Here is an 18,805-nt window from a genome sequence, read left to right on the forward strand (position 1 = left end):
CATCAACAAAAACCACCCTGATACAGTATATACAGTAACAGCAACATTTGATTCATTTTATTTCATTGATGTTTAATAATGTGGGTAAATAGCATACTTTCATACTTTTACAGATTTTGAGCATTACACCTTACAAGAGAAGTAACATTTTTCAGTACAATTTGCCATAATTATGTACAAAATATATGCACATAAAATAACATTGTGAAAATCGAGTAGTCTACTTTCATAAAAGTGTCTGAGAAAGAGATATCCTGCTTTTGGCTTATCGACTCATTTCTCAGAGTTACATATTAAAGGGCAAGCTTTATCTCTAATCCGATTTTAGTTTTCTTCAGCCTCTTCATCAGCATGTGTTTTATGTCGTGAGTCTTGAAACAGTATATGACTGGATTAACAGCAGCAGGAAAAAGACTGTACAGCAATATCAACCCAATGCGGACATCTAAACTGAAAGAAAATCCAACAGCATTAGCCACATAAACAAAACATCTGGGTAGATAAAAAAGACATGTGATAAATATTTGTGAAGTACAAGTGGATAAGGTTCTTTTGCGCCCTGCTGAACTGGACATTTTCATAATAACCACAATAATAGAAATGTAGGAAAACAAAATGAATGCAAGAGGAAGCAAAAGACAAAACATGGCTAAACAGAGTGAAGTGACTACAACAATTCTAACATCATCTCCACAAGCCTGGCTTACTATGGATATGTGGTCACAGTAGCACTGAACAATGATGTTTGATTTACAGAAAGGCAAAGTTAGGGCATGGAGTACAACAGCTATCATCAAAGGCAGAGGTATGAACCAAGCAAACCCACACAACACAGATATAACACTGTTTGTAATTAGAACAGGGTAACGAAGAGGAATACATACTGCAACAAATCGATCAAGAGCCATTACCAGCAAGATGAAAGATGTTACTGATCCCAAATAATGAACAAAGAACATTTGCGTAAAACAGCCATAAAATGAAATAACACTATTGTCAAACCAATATTTTGACATGATTTTTGGCAGTGTCACAGTGCCAAATGTCAAGTCATTCAGGGCCAGGTGACAAAAGACCAGATATGTTGGCTTTTGCAGGGACTTTTCATAGGCAACAAATGATAAAATGAAAATGTTCCCCACTGCAATGGCTAGGTAAACAAAAAAAAGAAAAGTTGATATGGGTCCATAATACTGTGGTGAAAGTCCAGGAAATCCAAGGATGAAGAAGCTTTTCATCCTTGTTACATTGGTGATCATAGTTTCAGTAACAAATTTGATTAGAGCTTTGAAATATTGATATGAGAATATACTACTAACATGCACTATAACATTTATACATTAATCATTTTCCAGAAATCATTAAAAATAGCTATTTAAAAGGTGGTCTTAGAAAAAAGCAATTAATTAGATGATCTCTGTTACATACTTTGAGTATGGCTTTTGCTTCTGATTGCAGCTCTATATTCAAAAGAGTGTCTGGGTGGTAGGCAGCATCCATCTTTTATGAGGTCTGACCTGTTGTATCCTCAATGGACACCCTTCAGTACATCCTTCTCTCTTCCTGCTAAGCTAGCTTGTAATAAATTATTCTTGGTCAAAAAGTGCTGTTCCCTGAAGATTTGGCAGTGCATTGGCTGCAAAATTCCATGCCAATAACTGAAGTCTGGAGAAACAAGTACTAAACAAGAGTGTACATAAGTAAAGTAAGTCAGTAAAATTTTATTTATATAGCACCTTTCAAGATAAAATCACAAAGTGCTTCACCAAAGCTAAAACATAAAAACAAAAATCAGCCAAAGGCAAGTTTAAAAAGATGAGTTTTTAGCTGTTTTTTAAAAGAGGTGAGTGAGTCCACAGATCTCAAACTCAATGGGAGAGAGTTCCAAAGTCTGGGGGCCATAGTTACAAAAGCTCTGTCACCTTTTGTTTTCAGCCTCGTGTGCTGGACAACAAGCACGCCCTCATCACATGACCTCAGGGACCTGCTGGGGATGTAAGGATGTAAAAGATCACTGACGTATTTTGGTGCTTGTCCATGCAGAGTCCTGAATGTCAAAATCATAATCTTAAAGTGGACTCTGAATTTTATGGGGAGCCAGTGCAGCTGGATCAGCAGGGGTGTGGCATGGGAGTACTTGAAAGACTTGGTCAAAGCCTTGCGGCAGCATTCTGAACATCCTGCTGATGTTCCAAGGAGGTATTACATAAACAGGTGAACAAGGAATTACAATAGTCCAAATGAGAGGAAACAAATGCATGAATGATCATTTCCAGTTCAAAGCATGAAACAATAGGACTCAGCTTCGCAATGTTTCTTAAATGGTAAAAACAGGAGCGGACCAGAGATTTAACATGAGCGTCCAATGTCAGAGCTGGGTCAAAAGTAACACCAAGATTCCTAATAGAAGATTTTGCAAATAAACCAAGAGAGCCTAAAGATAGAAAGACGATGATTATTAAAAAGGTTTTTTAATAAATCAACATTGTTATAGGAATGTAAAAATAAATTAAAAACAATAGAAAATTTAGCAGCAGTAGAGGAATTTAAGATGCAAGAGCTAACCACATGTCAAACAGGAGAGAGAGACAGATGGAAAGACAGGAAAAAACAATACAACAATGGTCCAAAATAAAAATGTCCTCAGAACTAATAAAATCACTGGTTAATCCTAAGGTAAAAACAAGGTCCAGTGTGTGTCCTTTGGTGTGTGTAGGGCCAGACACATTCTGTGTAAAATGAAAATAATCCATGACGCCAAGGAAACTTCTGGCAAAGAGGTCAGAGTCACCCTCAATGCGTATATTAAAATCCCTGACTATAACCAGCCTGGACAGCTTCAAGGTGTATGATAAAAAGTCAATGAACTCCTTTAAAAATTGACCATTTATGCCAGGTGAGCAGATGTCTACCAAGAGCTGTTAGTTAAAAACTTTACATGTCCCTTCATGGTATGGAGTGTGTGTGTTTTTTTTGATTTTTTGGTTTGCTTGTGTAGTGGCAATTCCTTTTGTTTGACAGACCAAACATCCCACAATTAAAAGTCCACAAGCCACTGCTGCACTGAGATAATATTTCGTACGCAGGTAAAAGAAGTCCACTGTCCAAACTTGAAAGTTGTGTTTTTATGGTTTATTTTATCCAGTTTGGCAAGCAATAACAAGATCTATTTTTTGTTACTTCCTGCTGCTTCTCCTGCTCTGGTAAAAAACCATAGGCCCACCCCAGTGCATGCTGGTCCTATACCAGTCTCTGTATTTATAGAAACAAAATGGCCCTACAGCTCTTACTGACTAATTTAACAAGGTAACATCAAACAAAATAATAAAAATAAAGAACAGATAGCTCCAACACTCCGGCCCCTAATTGTGCATACAGTCACAATTGCTTTAACCCTTTAAGACCTACCATAGAACCAAGGCCGCCAGAGCTTACTTTATATTTTTACATGTTGTAGTGCCATTTTTGGGAGTATTTCAAGTTGCTATATTTTATTTTAAGCAGTGCAATTTGAGTTCTAAGCATCCCAGCAACTATTCAGAAAAGCATAAAGTCAAACATGACTTATAAAAACACCAGTATAGGCCCACAAGTAAAAAAACTACATTTTTCGCGAAAATGATGTCACTTCCGGTTTCGGGCAGGTAATGGCGGACATGTGATCGTTCGCGCTGACGTCTGTTTCAATGTGGGAAGTGTTACGAACAGCTGATCGGATCGGCAAAGCCTGTTTCTGGAATATTGTTTTTGTTCCTGAAAGCGCTTTTTATGCAATATTTGTAAAGCTATATGTGGAAGGAAACCGTGACCTAGGACAAGCTGATGGCATAAGATGTAAGTACAACTTTCATATGCAAAAAAAATTATTGCGCTAGCTTACGCGGTTCCGGTTCTACAGGGATTTAAAAATAGTTGCGCAAAACCGACCGGCTTTAAAGGGTTAAAGTCCGAAAAGGAGGAGCTATTCCCTTAAGCAGGTCCTTAATCTTCGTTGATGATTTTCTTCACGATGAGGCTTCCAGTAGCAAAATAAGTTTTGTCACTGGCCTTTCCAAAACACTGGTCTTTGTTTGTAGTCTCACAGAACGCACCAAGCCTTTTGCATCCTGGTTTACACTTAAGACTTTCGCCATCATCCACGATCCTCTTGGAGCTGTAGCGTCTGCAATTAAAACAACATCTCCAGGTATAGGACATCTTTTAGTCCTCATCCATTTTTGTCTTTCTTGCATCAGAGGTATGTACTCAGAAAGCCATCTCTTCCAGAACAACTCTGCCATGTACTGTACCTGTTTCCACCTTTTCCTGACATGAAGATCACTTGGACAGTCCAACAGTCCTGGTGGTAGAACTGGTTTATTTGTTAGCAACAACAAGTGATTGGGTGTCAGTGCTTCAAGACCATTTGAGTCATCTGAAATCTGATACTCTTTATTGAACGAATGAGGCGCTCCCACACACCGCCTTGGTGAGAGGCCGCTGGGATGTTAAAGTTCCATTTCATGCCATCCTGAACAAAAGCCTTTTGAATTTTAGCATGGTCCAGCCCAGTCAAACTTTCTTTAAACTCTCGAGTCGCCCCAACAAAATTTGTAGCATTATCAGATCTGATGGTCGAAACTGGGCCTCGTCTACAGATGAACCTCCGCACAGCATTTATACAGGAGTCTGTATCAAGTGTACATGCAATCTCCAGATGTACTGCACGACTAGTCAAACAAGTAAAAAGAACTCCATACCTTTTAAGGAGACTTCGTCCTCTTTTAACACTTATAGGTCCAAAATAGTCCACTCCAACATTTGTGACTGGAGCTGTGTCTGGTAGGACTCTCTCTTCAGGCAGACCCGCCATCTTTTGTTTAATAAACTTTCCTCTGTTGCGTCTACACATGATACAACGGGAGATGATTTTCCTGGTAGCAGAATTTGCATTTAGTATCCAGTATTTTTGTCTTAGTTTTGACAGCATGTGTGCTCTTCCTGCATATCCCAACCTTTGATGGATATGGCGTAAAATCAGTGTTGATACATGCATATCTTTTGTCAAAATTGCAGGATGCTTTACTTCCATAGGCATGGCTGCTTTATTCAATCGGCCACCCACTCTGAGGATTCCCGCATCCAACAATGGATCAAGTTTGCAAAGACAACTTCCCTTGGAGACTCCTTTGAGGCCATTGCTGATTAAAGCCATTTCAGTTTTAAATTTCTGTTGTTGTGCATATTGAATAATAGGTTGTTCTGCCTTTACTAAATCTTCTGAAGTCAGATTTCCTTTCTTCAAAGTGGTCCTAAATCTTTCCATTCTTATCTCCACTTCTTTCTGACTTTCCAGATCATTCTTATTCAAACCTGCAGCAAGCAACTCTTTCCTCTTCTGCGCCAGCAACACCAAAGCCTCTTTCAGCTTTAAAAGCCAGGCTACAGAGATTTTAAGTTTTGCCCAAGACGAGAAGTAATGGATAAGATAGTTGGTAGGATTTTGTAATTCCTTCACAATGACATTCATTGTCAGTTCCTTTTTGACCTCTGGGTCATCTGCAGAAATTACACTGTACTCCACATCCAGTTTAGGCCATTCCTTTTCTGACTTATAGAGAAATTCTGGCCCCTTTATCCATCTTCTACATTTGAGGAAATCCCCAGCTCTCATGCCTCTGGATGCATCATCTGCAGGGTTCTCCTTGGAAGAAACGTATCTCCACTCATTCACATCTGTTGCTTCTCAAATGACAGCAATTCTGTTTGCAAATAAAGTATTAAATCTTCTGGTTTCATTGGAGATGTATTTCAGTACTGTTGTACTATCAGTCCAAAAAACAGATTTTTCCAACCTTACCTGCAGCTCTTTTTGCAGAAGCATGTTCACTCGAACTGCAAGAACTGCAGCCGTCAATTCCAGCCTGGGAATTGTAGTTTTCTTGAGAGGAGCAACTCTAGCCTTTCCCAGGATAAAAGCAACATGCGTGATGTTATTCTTTCCCAACTTTAAATATGACACTGTTCCATAACCATCTTGACTTGCATCAGAAAAATGATGAAGTTGTGCCTTATCTGGTCTTCCAAAGCAACTTGGTTTAATGCAACGTTCCACTTTGAACTTTGAAATCAGCTGGAGATCTATGGGCTCAAAATGTGGTCATAAATATTTTGTACTTGTAAAAAAGATTTGTATGTGTAAAAAAGATTTGTGTGTGCGTAAAAAAGATTTGTGTGTGCGTAGAAAAGATTTGTATGTGTAAAAAGAATTTGTGTGTGCGTAAAAAAGATTTGTGTGTGCATAGAAAAGATTTGTATGTGTAAAAAGAATTTGTGTGTGCGTAAAAAAGATTTGTGTGTGCGTAGAAAAGATTTGTATGTGTAAAAAGAATTTGTGTGTGCGTAAAAAAGATTTGTATGTGTAAAAAAGATTTGTGTGTGCGTAAAAAAGATTTGTGTGTGGACTTAGCCCAAAAAAACCCTGCAAGTTACAAGTACGAATTTTGACCCTATTTTTCTTCCTTTCATCTGATTGGTCAATGTCATGTCAATCACAAATGTCACAATCCAATCAGAGAACAGATGGGTTTGGCTGTCGGAGGGGCGCTTTTTTTGAACTGCAGGTCTTTGAAGGGAATAAATGCCCTTTTACATGCCAACCCAGCGTTTTCCTTCATCACCACGAAGGAAAACAGTCTGTGGTCGTCCGAGTTTGGTGATTTTTGTGTCACAGGTCTACGTGTTTAATATAGGGACTTCCACAGCCTTTTCAACAGCACTGCGGACCGCGGGGTGGGGGCGGGCAGTGTTTTGGAAATGACAGTCTTCATTACAAAGCTTTCTTCGTTATGAATTAGCATACATGTTTTTATTGAACATTTGAAGAACCAGCAAAAAAAACAGAAACTCTTGTAGAGGACATAAAGTCAGAGATAGAAAAGACAAGGAGCAGGTGCATCTAGCCCATACAGGTAGAGCTGCTGCAAAAACCCACAGAGCCCAGCAGCCAGCGCAACAAATTCTGGATCCTTTGCTTTTAGTTAGCAGTTAGCATTAGCAGCACATCCTGCGTCCGATGTGAAAGGACTTTTATGCTGCGCACTGTGACTCACAGCAATGGTCCCGGGTCAGCCCTGACTTTGTGTTAAACTAATCCTAAAGTAATAATGGTATTTCTAACCACTGATATAGCACAACTTTATCCTTTCAACAGCTGCTGAAAGTTAGGGGACCTAGCTGCTATCGGATATTTATATAGAGATCCTCCAGCTTCAAACTGTATTACCCTTCAAGGACCTGCAGTTCAAAAAAGCGCCCCGCCGACAGCCAAACCCATCTGTTCTCTGATTGGATTGTTACATTTGTGATTGACATGACATTGACCAATCAGATGAAAGGAAGAAAAATAGGGTCAAAATTCGTACTTGTAACTTGCAGGGTTTTTTTGGGCTAAGTCCACACACAAATCTTTTTTACGCACACACAAATCTTTTTTACACATACAAATCTTTTTTACGCACACACAAATCTTTTTTACACATACAAATCTTTTTTACACATACAAATCTTTTTTTACGCACACACAAATTCTTTTTACACATACAAATCTTTTTTACACACACACAAATCTTTTTTACACATACAAATTTTTTTTACGCACACACAAATCTTTTTTACACATACAAATCTTTTTTACGCACACACAAATTCTTTTTACACATACAAATCTTTTTTACGCACACACAAATCTTTTTTACACATACAAATCTTTTTTACAAGTACAAAATATTTATGACCACATTTTGAGCCCATAGAGATCCTCCAGCCAATCATGCCACCGCTTGAAAAGAGAGTGGGGAATAACTTCATCCCACTTCAAATTTTGTCAGCAAAGCTCTTGTAGCAACAGTTTAGCTGGCATACTGAAGGGAGACAAGATTCCCAATGTCCAAATCCAGATCCTTAATTTCTTTTGCTCTTCTTTCCTCTGGGATTGACATGAGCACTGTGCGACTGTTGCTGATCCATTTTGAAAGCTTAAATCCTCCTTTAGCGCAGATATCTGTCAGCCTCTTCACCATGTGCACTGCCTCCTCTTCTGAAGCAACAGATTTCAAACAATCATCCACATAAAAGTTTCTTTTGACTGTATCAACCTATTCAGCTGGAAACTGTTGTGCATTATCATCTGCAGTTCTCTGTAGAGCATAATTTGCACAGCTTGGCGAAGATACTGCTCCAAACAAATGCACTTTCATCCTGTATTCCTGTGCCGACCTTGTAGTGTCGCCATGTTGCCACCACAGGAAACGGAGAAAGTTGACATGTTTTTCTGAGACGTGAACTTGATGAAACATGGAATCAATGTCCGCCATTAATGCAACAGGCTCTTGTCTAAATCTGATCAGAACTCCAACCAGCGAGTTTGTGAGATCATGTCCCTGTAAAAGCTGACTGTTCAATGATGCTCCTTTATAAGTTGTTCCACAGTCAAATACAACTCTTAACTTGCCCTTTGTGGGATGATACACTCCGTGATGAGGGATGTACCACACCTTTCCATCATCTTTGTGCAACTCATCTGCAGACACAAGCTCGGCATATCCTTGTTCAAGAATGTTGTTTACACATTCAGTGTATTCATCCATATAATGAGCATCCTTTTCAAATCTCCGTCTGAGACTCTGAGACGTCTGAGACGCTGCTCCGCGACACAGAGGTTATTTGGCAAGCTGGGACCTTCTCTCCTGAAAGGCAAATCAATGTGATAATGATTTCCAATAAGTTTTATTGAACTACTAACAATATCCATGAAACACAGATCCTCTCTGGACATTTCAGTCTGCTCCTCCGATGATCTTTCATTAAAATCATGATTGTACTGTTTAATCAACATTTCTTCAAGACGCTCAACAGAAATCCTATTGGCTGTTACAGTAGTGCAGTTGTTTTTATTTCCACTGTTACTTCCAGTGCGCAGGGGACCATTTATGACCCAGCCAACTTTTGTTTTTACAGCATAAGGTCCACCCTCCACACTGTTTATCACCTTCCATGGCTCTAAAACATTGGAAGCATCAGTGCCTATCAGTAGCTCCACCTCTGCATCAATGTTGTGAAGTTTAACAGGTTTAAGATGAGGCCACTGATCAATGTCGCCTTGCTGGGGAATATTGACTGTAGAAACTGGCATGGTCTTTTTAGTCAAAACATCTGGCAGCGGCATGAAATCATTTGCTTCCAAACCAGACAGAACTTGTGCACTAACAATCCTATCTTGACTCATTGTTCTCAAAAGGATATTGGTCTTTTTACCTTTTAGATTCAGTCTTTTTGCCAGGGTTTCTGTACAGAATGTACCTGAACTTCCAGGATCCAGGATTTCTTTTGTTTGACAGACCAAACATCCCACAATTAAAAGTCCACAAGCCACTGCTGCACTGAGATAATATTTCGTACGCAGGCAAAAGAAGTCCACTGCCCAAACTTGAAAGTTGCGTTTTTGTGGTTTATTTTATCCAGTTTGGCAAGCAATAACAAGATCCATTTTTGTTACTTCCTGCTGCTTCTCCTGCTCTGGTAAAAAAAAAACATAGGCCCACCCCAGTGCATGCTGGTCCTATACCAGTCTCTTTATTTATAGAAACAAAATGGCCCTACAGCTCTTACTGACTAATTTAACAGGGTAACATCAAACAAACAAAACATTGAAACAAATATTAACCTACAAATAAACTTGTAAATAAACCCCAAAATATAAGTAAACTAACAACAAACTTTAACTAATTTCAAAATAATAAAAATAAAGAACAGATAGCTCCAACAGCTTGTTTGCTTTAACACATTGCACAGAAACTACACTGGTAGAAGAAAAAAAGAAAAGGTGTCAGGCTTAAAAAAAATAGATGAACAATATCCAAAAAGCCATAAGAAATACAAAAAACCAGCATGGGCCATGGACAGGATCTGAGAGGTCCATCTGATCCCTCAGCTTATTTTGCTACTTGTTAGCGTACCTGGGTCGTTGACCCAGTGTTTTGAGTTTTGCATTATCATTTACCTTTGATTTTGCCATTATTTATCATTTCTAGTCTTTTGGTTTCTATGTTAGAGTTCTCTGTCTTCTGGTGTCTGTCTCTGTGTTCCATGGTTGCTCTGTCTCCCCTGTGAGCTGTATCCCATTGTCACGTCAACATCTGTGTTATGTTTCCTGTTTAACCCTGAAAGTCTGTCTCTCATGTCAGTGTTTCTAGTGTTGCTGTCCCTGTCTCGTTAGGTCTGATTTGTCCCAGCTGTGTTTCCCATCTGTCTCCCACTGCCTCCTCTGTGTATTTAAACCCTGTGTCTTCCTTTGCCTGTGTTGCTGTCTCCCTCATCCGATGCTGTGTGTTTCTGCCAGTTTAAGCTTTTGTTATAATTTCCAGTATAGTTAGTTTTCTGTTCCTTTTGCAATCCAGCAATAAACGATAAGTTTTGAGTTTACATTTGCCTCTGTGAGTCTGCATTTTTGGGTCCACCGTGCCTGTCCGCACACAGTACATGATACTACTGTTCATCAAAGCCTCATGAGAAACTGTTACAAAGATTCTTGTAGACAATGAGCTATGTATAAAGGTGTGAGGGAAGTCAAACTGAGAAAGCACAGGCAATGTACACCTGTTCTACTCATGTGTTTTCCTGAAGTCTCATTTTTTATGAAATTATTTATTTTGGGATTTTAAAAAAATGTATTATTAAAAATGATAAACCCTGTCCAGCATATTACTTAAAGAATATGGAATCATAACAGAGACGCTGTACACATATGTCTGTATTTAATTCTTGGTATGTCTGCCTAAATACACAGTGACACATCATAAACATATACAGCAATAGTTTGATCAGTTTCAACAATATACAGAGTCTATGTCTATAACATCACATACTATTTTATAATCATTACATCTTTATAATGAAAGAAAAAATTAGATTTTGCACATCTTAAAAATTAGATGACAGAATACTAATGAAGGCTTGACTTGAAAAACAAAACAAAGACAAGTTAAAAAATGTGTCTTGCCTACATGGAAATGTGTAACTGTAGTTACGGGTTCAAGGCAACAGCTTCAACAAAAACCATCCTGATATGTCTAATTACTAATATGTACTAAAGTAGGAATATGTATGTATTTTCAATGATAGCATAATTGGATTGATTTCATACAACCTATGTTTAATATTGTGGGTAAACAGCATACTTTTACACTTTTACAGATTTTGAGCATTACACCTTACAAGAGAAGTAACATTTTTCAGTACAATTTGCCATAATATGTATGAAATATACACATAAATTTTAAAAAAAAACAAGAGTGGAATCCATGTTTGGGAGGAAAAATACTGAAAAGGGGTACATTGTGAAAATCATCAAGTCTTTACTCTCATAAGTGTCTGAGAAAGACATATCCTGCTTTTGACTTATCGATTCACTTTTCAGAGTTACATATTAAGGTGAAAGCTTTATCTCTAATTCAATTTTAGTTTTCTTCAGCATCTTCATCAGCATGTGTTTTATGTCGCGAGTCTTGAAACAGTATATGACTGGATTAACAGCAGCAGGAAAAAGACTGTACAGCAATATCAACCCAATGCGGACATCTAAACTGAAAGAAAATCCAACAGTGTAAGTCACATAAACAAAACATCTGGGTAGATAAAAAAGACATGTGATAAATATTTGTGAAGTACAAGTGGATAAGGTTCTTTTGCGCCCTGCTGAACTGGACATTTTCATAATAACCACAATAATAGAAATGTAGGAAAACAAAATGAATGCAAGAGGAAGCAAAAGACAAAACATGGCTAAACAGAGTGAAGTGACTACAACACTTTTAACATCATCTCCACAAGCCTGGCTTATTATTGATATGTTGTCACAGTAGCACTGAACAATGATGTTTGATTTACAGAAAGGCAAAGTTAGGGCATGGAGTACAACAGCTATCATCAAAGGCAGAGGTATGAACCAAGCAAACCCACACAACACAGATATGACACTGTTTGTAATTAGAACAGGGTAACGAAGAGGAATACATATTGCAACAAATCGATCAAGAGCCATTACCAGCAAGATGAAAGATGTCACTGATCCCAAATAATGAACAAAGAACATTTGCGTAAAACAGCCATAAAATGAAATAACACTATTGTCAAACCAATATTTTGACATGATTTTTGGCAGTGTCACAGTGCCAAATGTCAAGTCATTCAGGGCCAGGTGACAAAAGACCAGATATGTTGGCTTTTGCAGGGACTTTTCATAGGCAACAAATGATAAAATGAAAATGTTCCCCACTGCAATGGCTAGGTAAACAAAAAAAAGAAAAGTTGATATGGGTCCATAATACTGTGGTGAAAGTCCAGGAAATCCAAGGATGAAGAAGCTTTTCATCCTTGTTACATTGGTGATCATAGTTTCAGTAACAAATTTGATTAGAGCTTTGAAATATTGATATGAGAATATACTACTAACATGCACTATAACATTTATACATTAATCATTTTCCAGAAATCATTAAAAAAAGCTATTTAAAAGGTGGTCTTAGAAAAAAGCAATTAATTAGATGATCTCTGTTACATACTTTGAGTATGGCTTTTGCTTCTGATTGCAGCTCTATATTCAAAAGAGTGTCTGGGTGGTAGGCAGCATCCATCTTTTATGAGGTCTGACCTGTTGTATCCTCAATGGACACCCTTCAGCACATCCTTCTCTCTTCCTGCTAAGCTAGCTTGTAATAAATTATTCTTGGTCAAAAAGTGCTGTTCCCTGAAGATTTGGCAGTGCATTGGCTGCAAAATTCCATGCCAATAACTGAAGTCTGGAGAAACAAGTACTAAACAAGAGTGTACATAAGTAAAGTAAGTCAGTAAAATTTTATTTATATAGCACCTTTCAAGATAAAATCACAAAGTGCTTCACCAAAGCTAAAACATAAAAACAAAAATCAGCCAAAGGCAAGTTTAAAAAGATGAGTTTTTAGCTGTTTTTTAAAAGAGGTGAGTGAGTCCACAGATCTCAAACTCAATGGGAGAGAGTTCCAAAGTCTGGGGGCCATAGTTACAAAAGCTCTGTCACCTTTTGTTTTCAGCCTCGTGTGCTGGACAACAAGCACGCCCTCATCACATGACCTCAGGGACCTGCTGGGGATGTAAGGATGTAAAAGATCACTGACGTATTTTGGTGCTTGTCCATGCAGAGTCCTGAATGTCAAAATCATAATCTTAAAGTGGACTCTGAATTTTATGGGGAGCCAGTGCAGCTGGATCAGCAGGGGTGTGGCATGGGAGTACTTGAAAGACTTGGTCAAAGCCTTGCGGCAGCATTCTGAACATCCTGCTGATGTTCCAAGGAGGTATTACATAAACAGGTGAACAAGGAATTACAATAGTCCAAATGAGAGGAAACAAATGCATGAATGATCATTTCCAGTTCAAAGCATGAAACAATAGGACTCAGCTTCGCAATGTTTCTTAAATGGTAAAAACAGGAGCGGACCAGAGATTTAACATGAGCGTCCAATGTCAGAGCTGGGTCAAAAGTAACACCAAGATTCCTAATAGAAGATTTTGCAAATAAACCAAGAGAGCCTAAAGATAGAAAGACGATGATTATTAAAAAGGTTTTTTAATAAATCAACATTGTTATAGGAATGTAAAAATAAATTAAAAACATCAGAAAATTTAGCAGCAGTAGAGGAATTTAAGATGCAAGAGCTAACCACGTGTCAAACAAGAGAGAGAGACAGATGGAAAGACAGGAAAAAACAATACAACAATGGTCCAAAATAAAAATGTCCTCAGAACTAATAAAATCACTGGTTAATCCTAAGGTAAAAACAAGGTCCAGTGTGTGTCCTTTGGTGTGTGTAGGGCCAGACACATTCTGTGTAAAATGAAAATAATCCATGACGCCAAGGAAACTTCTGGCAAAGAGGTCAGAGTCATCCTCAATGCGTATATTAAAATCCCTGACTATAACCAGTCTGGACAGCTTCAAGGTGTATGATAAAAAGTCAATGAACTCCTTTAAAAATTGACCATTTATGCCAGGTGAGCACTACAGTGTTCACCTGGCATACACTAAAGCCTCCAGCAGCAACCACGGAGCTTGTCTGGGGGCCACCCATGTGGCATGTGGCAGTGACGCAGCAATCACGGCCGTGAGCCAGGGCTCACAGGCAGCTCGACGGGCATCCAGAGCAGGAGGCGTGGATGTGAGGGGAAGCTCCCAGGCGGCTTGCCATATGGCCAGCGCACAGGACCACTCAACGTGCTGACATCTGGCAGATCTGAGGCTTGTCTAGCCAGCACGCCAACCTCAAGTGGTGGGCCCAGCAGTTGCTCAGTGGACCTTCTCTGGGGAGCAGGAATGGGTGCAGGCCCCTGCCGGGCACCAGTCGCTCTCACCCGAAGTTTGGGGACGGATGCAGAGGCAGGCTGCATCCTGGCTGGCTTCACCCATGGGTGTCGGACTAGTCCGGGCTCCAGTTCCAGTGCAGTCGAGGGTCGCTGGTGGGGGTGGCAGCAGTGTCGGCCAGGAACCAACCTGAGCTGCCAGACTCATGATCAGCTGCACCCGGTGGTCAGATCAGTCCTACTCCCTGTGGCCCATTTGGGCCAGCTCCTTCCCTGGCTGGCCCGGTCCTGAGTCTGCTGTGTCCCCCTGCTGGGTTTCGACACCACTGTAACAAAACCACAGCAGACCTGATGACAGCTTCATGCTTTTCAGCATCTTTTATTGCTGTACACTCCAGGCAAATGCAGCTTTGCAGCTGAACTGGGTCCTGTTATGTAGCCTTTATTAGTTTTCCCTGTGTCTGTGTGTGTCTTCTCTGGGTATTCTGATTTCTTCCTACAGTCCAAAGACATATTGACAGATGCATTTAATAAATAATAATAATAATAATACATCAGATTTACATAGCACGTTTTAAGAAGCCCAAGTTCGATTTAAACAAAAATCTCAAAGGCCAAAGGCATCAGTGAATAGGTGGCATTTCAACAGTTTTTAGAAATTGACCAGAGACAGGGCATTACGATTCTTACAGGTAGCCTGTTTCAGAGAATGAGGGCAACAGCACTGAAGGCTCTGTGCCTAAATGACCATAGTCTGGTGTGACATATGGAGAGTTCCTTTATGTCTGAAACGAAGGATCCAAGATGGAATATAGTGGAAAAGATCAGATCACTGAGAAGCAATAGGGCCAATGGAAGTGTATAAGTGAGGGAGTGATATATTTGCAGTACTTAGTGTGGGTAAGAACTCTGCAACATGTCCAGGGCTTAATAGGCAGACAAAACTGGACAGCTTTGCAGTAGTCCATGCTGGAGGTATGAGGCTGGAGTCTCAAGATGTTATTTAGATAAGAGTGGACAGTTGTAGAGATAGATATTTAATATGAAATGAGAATTAATTCAGTGGTTATAATGGCTGTAGGATGTGATAGTGAGTGTTTGATTGTCTGTCTCTCTGTTATCCCTGTGATGGAGCGATGCCCTCTGCAGGGGTTCCTGCTATTTGCCTAGCGTCCCTGCAATGGTAAATTTGATGTGGTTAAAAAAATGTTAATAGAGCCCAAGTTCATGTTCTTATTCTGATTGAGGATTTATTTAAGACTTTCCCATAATGAAAGTGATACAAGTGCTAATAGAAGACAAACAATTCACAGCAGAAAAAGTCTGTGGAGGTGTCTGAAATTTATGGTGCTTTGGAATTAAAAATAAAGTCAGAATAACATTTACTAATCTATAATATGCCAATTTGCTTATCAGATAAAGAGAGACATGTATGATGCAAAGCTCTTTTCCTCAAATAACATATATGAACACTATATACTTTCCTTAAAGTTGCTTCAGGAATTTGTTTTGTTTTATTTTGGGTTTTTTTCTGAAAGGGTTGAATTATGAATTCCTGACTGAGAGAGGTAATGCTGCACTAATGAATTAGACTAACTATTCACTTTAGCTAAAGTTATTAAGTTAGCTAAAGAGTTGGGATGCTGTAAGACAGAAATAAAGCTAAACTACAAAGGTTTGGACACTGTTTTGCATGTTTCCCTACTGTAGGGGTCTCTGCAAGCATACAGGGCTCTAAGAGGGTACAAGATGACAACTTTGGAATTCTACTAGAAACAGTCGATCATATTTGTTTGTCAAAGCTGAATCCAGGGCGTTTTTAGCTAAAAGCTACAATAAGCATAAAAGTTACTGTACAGCTATCATTTGTTAACATGACGCTTGTTCTTATACATGTAATACATTTATTACCAACCTGAGAGTTTATCCGCTGGTCGTTCGACATGACGAATGACTTCTGAAGTCTTAATTCAGCTCAAGATGCTGTAGATTCCCATCAGTGACACTTTCGGTCCGCTAGTAAAACGTAGTTCTATTAATCTGCGCTCGATTACTCTTGAACTGGAACCGGATGCAAGTCCCAGAAAACGGAATTTTGGAACTGAAATTGAATTGTAGAACTGAAACTGAATGGTGAGAAGTGAATCTGAAATTATTCGAGAACTAAATTTTTAAAGGATAAAATACAGTTTCAAAGCAAATGAATTCATTTTCAAACTATAAAATTCAATTTCAATTTAGTGATGATCATTTTCAAACCAATAAATTGAATTTCAAATTAGGCTAATTCAAATTCAGTTTTCAAAAGCATTTATTCAAGCTACAATTCAGATTCAGTCCGAGCAATTTAAATTCAAATTTAACTTATTCAAATTCAGTTTCTGATGGCACAGATTTCTGCCCATATAAATGACCGTCTTTCAGATGCTGTAGTTACCTCCACAGGGTCACCACCAGACTGGTGTTTGAAAATCCTTACGCAATTTCAAACACTTCAATTCAAGATTCCAAGAACACTGTGTTGATTTTTACTCTCAGAAGTCCTCACTTCATCTCAACTGTAGGTGTAAAAGGGATGGTGCTAAAGGGGGAATTTTAAATTTAATTGAAATGAAAATTTGAAATCATACACACATACATATATTAGCAAAATTTGTTATAAATGATGATTAAGCTGCATCATTGTTTAAAACATAAAACAAAAATATCACAGTAAATAATAGAAATGATACATTTTCCCCCTCTAATTTATTCAGTTGTATACCAGTTTAAAATGATTTAACAGACACTACAATTAATTCCTTCTATAATTACATTCCAATACAATTTCTCCTTAAAAAAATTATAAACAAAGTGAAGAATCCCAAAAACAGAAAAAGTAAAACATACACCTTAATATTATGCAGCAAAGTTCTTGTTATTGTGTTTTTTTTTTTTAATTAAAAAGCAAAACTAAAGGACTAAGTGTTAAACAGCCAATTTGATTAACATAGAACTACTTTGTGCTCTGAGATTATTTTCTAGATTCAGTAGAAGCAATAAATAATTTAAGTCACATGCCAGGAAGTGTCGACTCTGTACCCTGCAAGAGATACCACTGAAAATCAACTATATAACACTTTTCTATACACTAACCAAGCAAAAGACTCCTTAAAGAAATACAAGAATCACTTTCGCTCCCCATTGGAATAGGATAATTTAAAGCATGTTAAGGTGATGTTTTTAACGAGTTACTAATAGCTGCAACCTGAGCTTTTTCTGGAACGATTCTTCTGCAGAATTGCTTCAACAAGCTTTCTCTCATGTCTTTTGCTCTTAAGCAGTATATGAGTGGATTGATCATTGGTGGGGCAAGGCTGTACAGCATGATGATCACTATTCGCACATCAGCACTAAATGTAATGCCAACATTTTGGGCTAAATATACAAAACATCTGGGTAAAAAATAAAGGGAGATTATAATCAGCTGAGTACTACAAGTGGACAATGATTTCAGGCGGCCTTGCACATTTGCTATCTTATACACTGCTATAAGAATAGAGCCGTATGAGAAAATGATAAATGCCAGAGGCCCCAGTAGCACAACCATTGCAAATACAAAAGCAGGAATGGCATAAGGGGTCCTGTCAGTGCACGCCAGGACTGTTATACCAATATGGTCACAGAAACAGTGAGTGATTATGTTTGAGGCACAGTAAGGAAGAGGATATGCTCTAATAACCATCATTAAAGGGGATGCCTTGGCAATAAGCCATGCAGTAATACTAAGAATTAAAATATTAGATTTTGTAAGAATATGTGAATATCTGAGAGGATGGCAGATAGCCAAGTACCTATCTAAAGCCATCTGAAAGAGAATGTATGCAACAGCTGTGCCAAAATAATGAACAAAGTACATTTGGATAAAACAGGCAGTAAATGAAATGCTTCCTGACCGAAACCAATATCTGCTTATGATCTTAGGTAAAGTGGTTGTGCTAAAGAGAATATCACATACACTCAGATTTAAAATGATAAAATACATTGGCTTATGGAGGCTGTGGTTGGTTGCAAATAAAAAAATAACTGTAGCATTTGCTATCATAGTTATCAAATATACAAAAAACAATACAGCTGAGACAAGACCGTAGTACTCTTGATGAAGTCCAGGGAATCCAGTAAGGACGAACTCCGTCACACTGCTATGATTTTCCACAGGCATGATGGAGGGGAGACGTCCTTAAAACACTAGTAAATATAATACTTTAGATAAAACACTTAAGGCTCATCATTTACATGATGACATTTAAACTCACAATAAAGTACAGCATCAAACCAATTCATTTAGATTCTTTTCACTGTACTGTTAACCCTATTGTACAATTTAATGCATTTATATTGCTAAGATTATAAATTATTGTTTTTAATCCTTTTTGATTACTTATTTCTTTTA

General features: G+C 38.3%; 3 protein-coding genes across 3 annotated transcripts; all 3 read right to left on the reverse strand.

The window, feature by feature from the left end:
- Positions 1-293: 293 nt before the first annotated feature.
- Positions 294-1,259, reverse strand: LOC146373428 (olfactory receptor 52E8-like). Its single transcript, XM_084951634.1, has one exon. The coding sequence runs from the start codon at positions 1,257-1,259 to the stop codon at positions 294-296; it is 966 nt and encodes a 321-aa protein (XP_084807760.1).
- Positions 1,260-11,464: 10,205 nt separating this feature from the next.
- LOC146373429 (olfactory receptor 52E8-like) lies at positions 11,465-12,430 on the reverse strand. Its single transcript, XM_084951231.1, has one exon. The coding sequence runs from the start codon at positions 12,428-12,430 to the stop codon at positions 11,465-11,467; it is 966 nt and encodes a 321-aa protein (XP_084807357.1).
- A 5,151-nt stretch (positions 12,431-17,581) lies between these two features.
- Positions 17,582-18,574, reverse strand: LOC146373430 (olfactory receptor 2AT4-like). Its single transcript, XM_084951639.1, has one exon. It carries the CDS (start codon positions 18,572-18,574, stop codon positions 17,582-17,584), a length of 993 nt encoding a protein of 330 aa, XP_084807765.1.
- Positions 18,575-18,805: the final 231 nt, after the last annotated feature.

The sequence above is a fragment of the Perissodus microlepis genome, chromosome 14, assembly GCF_051167445.1.
Source record: "Perissodus microlepis isolate ML-2025 ecotype Zambia chromosome 14, ASM5116744v1, whole genome shotgun sequence".
NCBI lineage: Eukaryota > Metazoa > Chordata > Actinopteri > Cichliformes > Cichlidae > Perissodus > Perissodus microlepis.